Source organism: Perognathus longimembris, chromosome 1, assembly GCF_023159225.1.
Source record: "Perognathus longimembris pacificus isolate PPM17 chromosome 1, ASM2315922v1, whole genome shotgun sequence".
Taxonomy (NCBI): domain Eukaryota; kingdom Metazoa; phylum Chordata; class Mammalia; order Rodentia; family Heteromyidae; genus Perognathus; species Perognathus longimembris.
The window spans coordinates 128,545,499-128,555,753 of record NC_063161.1 but is presented as its reverse complement, the minus strand read 5'-3'; the positions used below and the strand labels follow the sequence as shown (position 1 = coordinate 128,555,753).

Below are 10,255 nucleotides of genomic sequence, written 5' to 3'. Positions count from 1 at the left end.
AAAAGAAAAAGTGTTCATGTCTACTTAAAAATCCTTTAGTAGCTTCCCATTATCTTTAGGGTATTAAAAACAAAAAATTGCAGCAGTGTGGTAATGCCCTACAAATCTGTGCCTGATGAGATTCCCATCCATCTTCAACACTTGTCTCACTAGTTTTGTACTCTGGCTATTGTAACCTGCTTTGGGTGGTCTGCAGGTACTGCTCACTCCTTCCTTCCATCCTTTCACCATGGCATTTTTCTTCTGCTGGGAGCCGAACATTGTGGCTATCCTGTTTCTCTTAAACTCTCCTTCACTTTGCTATTACACGTAATGATTTTCAAACAACTTTCAGTGGGCTGTAAGTGATTATAAAATGTCTTTTCAGTAGTCTGAAAGTCCAGTGAGGTGTATTGGTGGTCATTCCTGTATTCTTTCACTCTTGCACATTTGATGTGCTTAAAAAATAACGTTTCATTGACTTTTTTCCTTCACCTTTCACCTTGCAGTCCCCCTCTATTTTTATGACCTTGTTTTCAGAGTTTTCCCCTCTCACAAATGAGTGGAAATACTTAATGACATTATTTTAATGTGTTCATCGAAGTTCAGTGTCCCATGATTTTAGCTGAGGTTTTCAGAGTTTTGTAATTTTGATTTGCATAAGGGAAACTAAGCCTTTCATGCTTGCTCATTAATCATCCTTGGGTTTGCAAACAAAGAACTTACTATTTTACTTGCTAGTCTGAGGTTCAGTTCACCAGGCTAGTCAAGTGCAGGAGTTCTACCAGCCTATTCAGTCTGTAGTGGTGGTGGCTGACATGTGCCGTGCAAGGCAAGCTGACAGTTCTAAATGGTGGTTCTTCTCTCATGAAGGATCATTGTTTCCATCACTGCTGGCTATGGTCACACAGTCTTTTAGAACATGTCTTGGGGAAATTTTTCAGAAGTCTTCTGGTTTGGGCTATCTTCAGCCCCAGTCTCCCTACCAATGGGCAGGGAGTGAGAATCAGCAGAGGAGCAGAAAAGTTGGCTGTATCAAAAACTTGGTATATACACTTAAAGAGTAGATTCTAGCTTTAAGCTCAGATATAATTGAAATGTTAACTGGTTAAATTTCTTTGATAATGGATATTGACTATGTTTGTATGAGCATGCTCAGTGGATATGCTCTTAAGAATCTGTACGTGGAAAGCTAAACAGTTCCCAGCTTGTTTCCCAGTATTTGATAAATAGTAGTTATATATCAACTCTGTGATTTCGAACAGACCCTCATTCCTACTGGAAGTACTTGTCTAGTGACTGGCTTATTCTAGACAAGTCTATTTTTGCTCTTGTAATTTTTTTCCCTTTTGTTTTTTTTTTTGGCCAGTCCTGGGCCTTGGACTCAGGGCCTGAGCACTGTCCCTGGCTTCTTCCCGCTCAAGGCTAGCACTCTGCCACTTGAGCCACAGCGCCACTTCTGGCCGTTTTCTGTATATGTGGTGCTGGGGAATCGAACCTAGGGCCTCGTGTATCCGAGGCAGGCACTCTTGCCACTAGGCTATATCCCCAGCCCCATTTTTTTCCCTTTTACTGAATATACAATCTCATTCTGACATACAATCTCATTCTGACATACCTATGTAAACCTTGTAGTCCTTTAAAAACACTCTTTAAAGTGTTTTTTTGTGTGTACTTAATTGGTTGGTCTTGAAATTTTTTTCAAGTTTTTATTATCAAACTGATGTACAGAGAGGTTACAGTTTCATACATTAGGCATTGGATACATTACTTGTACTGTTTATTACCTTGTCCCTCATACCCCCCTCCCTCCTCCCCCTTTCTGTCCACCCTCAGCAAGTTGTGGCCGTTTGTCACATCTGTATTATCTTGATTTATATACGTTTTCTAAAACATGTCTAGGAGTGATTTGATATTGCCACAAAAGGAGTAGTCTGCAAGAGCACAAATCTGTGGCTATGTGATATATTTGGGACAGTACAAGATGTGAGAAATACTGCAGTACAAAGTGTAATAGGATATGGTGAGATATGACTAAGTTGATGGATAAATTATGGGATATCGTATGGAGATTTCACTACAGGAAAAAAATTAAATTATTAGATTTGTGTGTGTCTGTTGAGAACCCTAGAGATAATAGAAGGTTGAGATTTAGGAGTAAGAGGGCTGCTTACATTATTAAAGCATCCAACTTGTCATCTGAGGACAATGATGAGCAATTTCACTAGTGTACAGCAAATTCATTTTGTAGGAAAAATGCAGAGGAGAGAAGGTAAAGTGGTAAGGAGAAGTCTTAATCTTAGAGGCCTGGCTATGAAAGAATTGAGTTCAAACTACATGTGTCTGAAGGCAAAAAGTATTGGTTTTAGGAACTCCTGGGTCAGGAAATGTTGGAAATAAAGGAGGTAGGGCTAGGAATGTAGTTTAGTGGTAGAATGCTTGCCCACCATTCATGAAGCTCTGGGTTCGGTTCCTCAGTACCACAAACATAAAGCTGGAAGTGGTGGAGTGCTAGTCTCTAGTGCTGAGAGGCTCAGAAATAGACCTCCAGGCCTTGAGTTCAAACCTCAGGACCAGCAAAGAAAAAGGAGAGCAATAACTAATGAAGAAACAAAGCTAAATGGGAGAGATGATCCAGAACAGTGAGTAAATTAGTAATGAGTGGATAGAAGCAGAGACAGAAAATGGCAAAGGAATTAGAGGTAGACAAAGATACTTAGGGGTGATGAGGTGTACAAACCTACTTTTTACCCTACCTACCTGTAGTGATTGGCTGGGAACATGGAGGAGGAGGAGAAAAGTATACATAATCTCTTGAAGTTGGCTGACATATGACAATACCCTTCCCCATTCTATTGTCCATAGCAAAGTCCTCAGGTAAAGCAGACTATGCCACATTAGTGATGGGAGATACTGCTACTTTACGTCATAAAAATGTAAATAACAGGGAAAATGGGGGATTAAGATCTTTCACAGACCACACTATCCATCTTTATACTGAGTGGGTGAAGTTCCCGTCCTCCAGATCTCAGGTTCTGAAATTTTAGTGTGTGTTAGAATCAGCTTTGTTGAAACATACTGGTATTTGATCTTCCCCTACCTCTACTTTCAAATTCAGAAGATCATGGGTGACGGTATTTTATTTTTCCAACAAATATCCAGGTGGTTGTTAAGCTGGTGGGTCTGTTGATCAGTTTGAGAACTTGTGCCAAGCTAGTCCCTCCACATATTTCCTGTATTTTATGAGTCCTTCCCTCCCCCATCAGGCCTGTTGACTCGCAGCATTAGCACCGCCTAGAGCTTAGAAGCTCAGTTTCAGACCTGACTGAATCAGAATCTACACTTGACTAGACCTTTGGATGATTAATGTTTACAGTAATGCCTGAGAAGCAAGCTAGCACAAGGATATTCTTGATTTCCTCTTCCAATCTTAACTCTCCCAGTGTCCCTATGGTTAATAGATGGTGTCACCATTCATGCAGCTGCTCAGGCTAGAAAATTGGAATTCTGTTCAATTCATATCCTACGTTTAACTCATCAGTGACTTGTATGAAGTTTTAGGATCAAATATTGTGTACATGCTCCACACCACTATTAACAGTCCTCATTCACCACTTCTCATTTGGATTAGTGTTATAACCTCTTATCTAGACACTTCCACCCTACTCTTGGGAGGCTAGGGCAGGAGGAGGTGGATATTCAAGGCCACTATGGGCTTTGTACTGAGACCCCTGTCTAAACCCAGGTTGTGACAGTAGCTTGTATGACATAACCATGTATGTAAACGCAGATCAGGACAAAGAATCTGCTTGAAGGCAACATTGACACGAATATCCACAGAAGGTCACATTTAAAATAATTACATTAATTCAGAGTATATTCTTAGACAATCATCCTTTTGCCTTTGTTTTTCCCTCCTCACCTCCTTTTCCTTCTCTCCCCTTCCTCCTCTTCATAGTAGACTAGTCTAAGCCAGAATTTTCTAGACTATACAGTGCTTTTCACTCTAGCAAATCACAACAGAGATCTCAAATACAAACAGCTTTCTCAGTGTACTTCATATCCCTATCACAAATGGCAGCAAATCCAATTGAATACAGATGAACCCAAGTGTTCTGAAGAATCTCCAAAAAGGATCCAGATTAACTGTCAGACAAATAGCAAGAGCCCACATAGTTCAGATGAACCCTGATGGCCCCTAAGAGCCACCTGACATCAAGGAGAAGGAAGTAAGCATAAAGTGTGGGAAGAACTGACCAAAGGCCAGACTTCTGGGATGCCACAGTCCTAGTGTTTTTCTACTTCACCAAATGATGGTTAAAAAGCAGCCAATCTAGCTGAAGTGGAAAGATAAGGAAAGGTTCCTGGAATAAAGGTAGTTTCTGCAGTTGCAAGGAGTCAATTCAATGTTTCCATCTGATAACTCCCTGTGAGAGGCTAACATTTCCTGTCATAGCTGGCCTAATCTGAAATGACTGAGGTCTAGATCCAAACTTCTGTTGTTCCACAGGTCAGGTCTGGCCACTTGACTTTATGTGTCAAAGAGATAAGTTATGGCCCAAAGATTTATGTGGCACAGGGAAGAAAGCACCTCAGCCCTTCTTCCAAGACTGATTTCTTTTTTTCTTTTACGATAAAAAAAAAAAAAGCTGGGCACCAGTGGCTCATGCCTGTAAATCCTAGCTACTTAGAAGGCTGAGTTCTGAGGATCATGGTTCAAAGCCAGCTCTGGCATAAAACTCTATGAGACTCTTTATCTCCAGCAAACCACCAGAAAATTGGAAATGGTGCTGTGGCTCAAGTGTTAGAGTGCTACCCTTGAGCTGAAGAGCTCAGGGACAGTGCCCAGGCCCAGAGTTCAAGCCCCACAACTGACTGGAAAAAATAAAGAGATTGTAGATGTGGTTCAGTTGGCAGGGTGCTAGCCAATGAGCAAAAGTGTCAGGTACTGAGGTCCCGTCTTGGACCAAAAAAAAAATTTAAAAAGGATCAAGAATATTATGAAGAACGTAGACATAAATTTAATAATTGAGAGGAAGTGATAAAATACATCATGTTGAAAGATCAAACTTGACACATTAAAATTGTAAAGAGATTATTTGAGCAGCCAGATTTGTGAATGGGGAAGCATGTAAGCCTGACATGATTTGGAGTTCCTAGGCAGGGGGCTCAGAGTGAGAGGCAAGAGCCAACCTGGGAGCAAATTATTTTCTAAAGTCTGAGCAATTACATTATTTGCACAATCCAAGTGAGAAGTTCAAGACAAAGTGGCTAATGCCCAGTTGTCCACATGTGGTTGGCTGAGCTTGTTTCATTTTGCTTCCAAGTACATTAGAAGCACAACTTACCAGAGATTCAAGATGAAATTTAAAAAAAAAATCAGAATAGCCTTATATTTAATGAAACAATTTAATTCATTATAAAGAATCTCCAAGCCAAGAAAATTCTAAACCCAAATAATCTTATTTTGAATTTTGTTAAATAAGGGAGAAATGATACTAGTCTTACACAGATTCTTGTTTCATGATGGTCAGTATAACCCTGACCTTAATACATAATAAAGATGCTGGGTACTGAGGCTCAAGTCTGTATGTAGTCTTAGTTATTTCAGAGGTGAAAAGGGAGAAGCTTGGTTTGACAACAGCCTGAGGCAGGGCCACATGCCTGTCTTCCCACAGGAGAGCACAAACAGGAGGATAACAGTCACGACAGCCCAGGCATAAAATAACACCCCGTCTCACAAAACAACCAACACAAAAAGGGCTGGTGGAGTTGCTCAAGTGGTAGAGTGCTTGCATAGCAATTCAAGGCCTTGAATTCAAATTCCAATATTGACAAAAGGATTACAAGAAAATTATAGTCTATCCCTCATGAACACATCACAACAAAAAGTTCTAGGATATTGAATCACAAATCATTAAAAAAGGATGACATTTCATACCAATGGGATTTATCCTAGGAATGCTAGGTTGGGTTAAGATTAAAAAAAAATAAAATTCTGTATTAGTGGAACACATGGTCACCTCAATGTGTTTTGAGAATTGAAAATTTCAACACATGACAAAAATCTTAACAAACCAGAAGTAACTTTTTATTCTGGTAAAGAGCATGTAAGGAAATCTACAGCAAGCATCACAAATGAAACATTGAGCCCGGCACCTGTAGCTCATGCCTGTAATCCTAGCAACTGAGGAGGCTGAGATCTGAGTATCACAGTTTGAGGCCAGCCAGGGCAGGAAAGTCAGTGAGACTCTTATCCCCAATAAACTACTCAAAAAAAGTCAGAAGTGGAGTTATGGCATGAGTGATAGACTGCTAGCCTTGAGTGAAAGATGTTCAGGAACAGCACTTAGGCCCTGATTTCATGCCCCAGGGTAAAAAAAAAAAAAAAAGTGAAACGATCTTTTTCCCACAGATTTTTTTTTATGGTAATATGGTTTGAACTCAGAGCCTTGAACACCGTAGGGCAATGCTCTGCCCCTAGAGACTTAGCTTATGTATACCTATTAACTGATAATGCTAAAATCTGGTTTGTAATTTGAAGATCAGATTTTTCTTAGTATGTAAATTTATTGTTGAAAGGGAAGGTTGTTCTCAGACATTATTAGTCCCCTAAAGTCCTTCCCCTCCTTACCCCCTGAATTGTGCATTGAACTCAGGACCTCCTGCTTACTAGGTATGCATTCTACCACTGGTGCAATGCCCTCAGATCCCTAACTGAGATCTGTAATGGGATAGTGTCATTCTCACTGCTTTTATTTGACTACATATTACAATTATAATATTATCCCTACATATTACAATAAAGGAAATGGAAGAAATTACATGACGATTGGAAACAAAGGATTGAAACAAAGGAAAGACAATGAAAAAGTCATGAAGATAAAGGTATTCAAGGAAGAAGTAAAATTTTATTCACAAATGACTATTTACCAGCAATGATTATTTACCAGCAAATTTTAAGCAGCTGCTGAACAGTTACCAATAAGTCAATTTATCATTGTTGCATACCAGGGCAAGAAAAAAAATACATTTGCATTTTTACTAGCAAAAGCAATTTAAAATGAAATTTAGTTTTCCTATTTATTATTAGCATATGTTAATTGTACAAAATGATGGGGTTTGTTACTTTTTAACTATTTATTTACTGCCTAGGTTGGCATTGAATCAAAATCTCCAGATCTCTCCTTAGTAGGGTAGGATAACAGGCTTAAGCCAATGCTCCTGGCTCCAATATTGGTTCTTCGGATTTTTTTTTTGGCCAGTACTGGGCCTTGGACTCAGGGCCTGAGCTCCATCCCTGGCTTCTTCCCGCTCAAGGTTAGCACTCTGCCACCTGAGCCACAGCGCCCCTTCTGGCCGTTTTCCATATATGTGGTGCTGGGGAATCGAACCTAGAGCTTCATGTGTAGGAGGCAAGCACTCTTGCCACTAGGCCATATTCCCAGCCCCCGGATTTTTTTTCCCATCATATTTTGCCAGTACTGGGACTTGAGCAGAGAAAGCCAAGTGAGGCCCTAAGTTCAAGCCCCGGTAAGGCACATAATAACAATAGTCATCATCATCATCATCATCATCATAATTTTAAAATGAAGACGAATGTGTTATATACTGGGACCCACACAGGACCCAGCTGATCTGGGAAAAGTGGCTTAGGAACTGCAGAGGTTTTCGTACACCTAAGTTGTGCGCGTTGTCTTGTGCTACCCCTGGACGTTAGGAAGCGAAACAAAATAGAGCCTAAGGCCCCGGGGGCCGTTTCCAGGGTGCTCCAGGGTCCCTTGGGGACCAGCAGCGAGGTCAGGAATGGAAACTGAAAACCGTGATGCGGTTGGTGCGGAGCCCTCCCCTCTCCCGCCCCCGCCCCGCCCCCGGTTTCAGTTTCCATTTGTCAGCTTTGAGTCCAGACGGGTTTCCCGGCAAGCTTCCCCCTCCCGCCGCCCCGCTTTAATTAATTCGGGGAGCCGTCTCGCGCGGAGAGGGCGCTGGGGACCCGGGCGGCATGACCGCGGATCAGCGGCGGAACCTGCGGGTTTTCCAAGACTATGTGCAGAAGATCCTGGACCCCACCTACATCTTGCCCTACATGGCCCCCTGGCTGGGGGACGGTGAGTGTCCCCTCGCGCCCGGCTCGCTCCTCCCGTCGGGCCCGCAGCCCTTCCTTCCCCTCCTAGCCCCTCGCCTGGTCTGTGGAGCCGGGTGTGTGGCCAGAACCGGAGTCTCGGTTCCTGGACACTCATGGAAACCTAGATGGAAAAACCTGAGTCCCAATAAGGGGCGGAGGAAGTGGCTGGGGCCGACCTGGTCTCAAATCAGATGTTTTGCAGGGCACTACTGGCTCATGCCTGCCTGTAATCCTAACTACTCAGGAAGTTGAGATTTGAGGATCAGGGTTCAAAGCCAGCCCAATCAGGAACGTCCCTGATACTCTTTATCTCCAGTTGACCACCAACAAGCTAGAAGTGGAGCTGTGGCTCAAGTACTAGAGTGCTAACCCTGAATAACAACAACAACAAAACGCCTCGCCCCCCCCCCCCCAAGCAAATAGAAATCAGAACCCAGCTATACTTCACAGCCCAAGACTTTGGGAGGGGCGAGAAGGGGTGGCCAAAAAGCCACAAAATGATGTTTAAACTACAAGAAAGCCGCAGAATCTGTTAGAACTTCCAAAATTTCCCTAGCCTGAACGTGTGTAGGCTTTATACTGCACTCGTTTCGGTGTAGCTTTTGAGAGACTTAGTGAATAGTGTAGCCACTTTGTAAGTTCTATTGAGTGGGCTTTCCAGTGGAAATGAATAAGTAGAGGCTTCCCCCAAGAGAACTGGAGGCGGCTTGGAAGGGGTCCAAGTGAGAGAGGGAATCTGAATCTGGCAGTTCTTTTTAAGTCTCCATGTGCCTGAATGTTTGGATTAAATTGCATCAAGAATGAAGCAGGTAATTTGAATGCTTAATTGCCTTCCCCAACCAAACTATAGCTTGTGGACTGAGGAATGAAAGAATATTACCAGAAATGAAGCTGTAGCTCAAGTGGTAGAGAGTGCTAGCCTTGAGCAAGAAAGCTCAGGGACAGTGCTTAGGCCCTCAGTTCAAAAGCCCCAGGACCATGCACACACACAGAATACTCTCTGGTGTCCAGAGAGAAATAGCACCTCAATAACCAGAGTAGCTTGGACTCATTTAGAAATCCCTGGCTGAAACACTAGCACACTGGTGTGGTACTCACTGTGTAAAATAAGCAACTCTTGTTGGACATTTCTTTGGAGTTGGAGTGTTTACTATTAGAAAGTGTCATGCTAGGAGCGGAGGAAAACAAACGGGGAGCACAATAGAGTGGTCCCTGGCTTCTCAAGTTAAGAGTGCATGTGTGCAGGCATGCAACTAAATGATAAATAATCAAGCAAGTGCCTTGTTGGAAACCATAGGGTACTGAGTCATTGGGCACATAGCTGGAATATCCACCTAGTCTGGAGGGCCCAGGCATTGTTTTCAAGATTGTGGTATCTGAACTGAGGTCGAAGGTAGGAATGAGAGCCATCTGGAAGGAGACAAACTATTGCTGGTAGAGGGCTCAGGATATGCAAAGGACCAAGGTAAAAGGTGGACTGTCAGGCACCAGGAATCCAGTATTACTATGATGTAAGTGTGGAGAGGAAGGTAGGAATTGACAGAATGAAATTTAACAGATAGGTAAAAGTGAGGAATGTGAAGTTTGGAAATGTATCCACCAGACAGATAAAAAGAGGCAAAATAGAATTTTCATCACAGAAAAATAACTGATTTTTTGAAACATGAACTGGATAGGTACAAGATTAAGAAGAGAGGGACTAGCAAATGCAGAAATTCTAGGATAGTGGAGTGGCAATCTAGAGATAGAATGCTGATGTCCTGGTGCATACCTGTAATCACACTTGGAAGACAGACTAGAAGAGCTCAAGTTCAAGGTCAGCCTGGACAACACAGTCTTAAAACATAACCAAACTAAACCCAACCCGACCCAGACAGCAAACTTCCTTCGTCTTCTCCCCTGGAGGCAGAGAGCCTTGCTAAGAGAATAGAAATCAGGAGGGAGGTGTTCAGGCTAAGTAGGTAGTCTCTAATTTAGGTCTATGCATGAATGAATGAATGAATGAATGAATGGTGGTTTCTGAGATAGGACCTTTTGGATGTGGGACAGATGTGGAGTAGAAGATGAAGGGTTCCCATATACTTTGGATGCACCCAGAAGAGATAATCCTCAGATTGTTGGCTGTATTTGGGCTAGGGCTTGGGGTACAGC

General features: G+C 42.4%; 1 protein-coding gene across 5 annotated transcripts in view; it reads left to right on the top strand.

The window, feature by feature from the left end:
- Positions 1-7,886: 7,886 nt before the first annotated feature.
- Positions 7,887-10,255, top strand: part of Ddx58 (DExD/H-box helicase 58) — a 43,229-nt gene continuing 40,860 nt past the window's right edge. For all 5 annotated transcript variants that reach the window (XR_007213046.1, XM_048360960.1, XM_048360882.1 and 2 more), the window contains exon 1: positions 7,887-8,087. Coding sequence is in view for 4 of the 5 variants with exons in the window: in XM_048360960.1 (XP_048216917.1) it covers positions 7,982-8,087 (106 nt within the window). In the remaining variant the exon portion in view is untranslated. The remainder of the gene's footprint in view (positions 8,088-10,255) is intronic.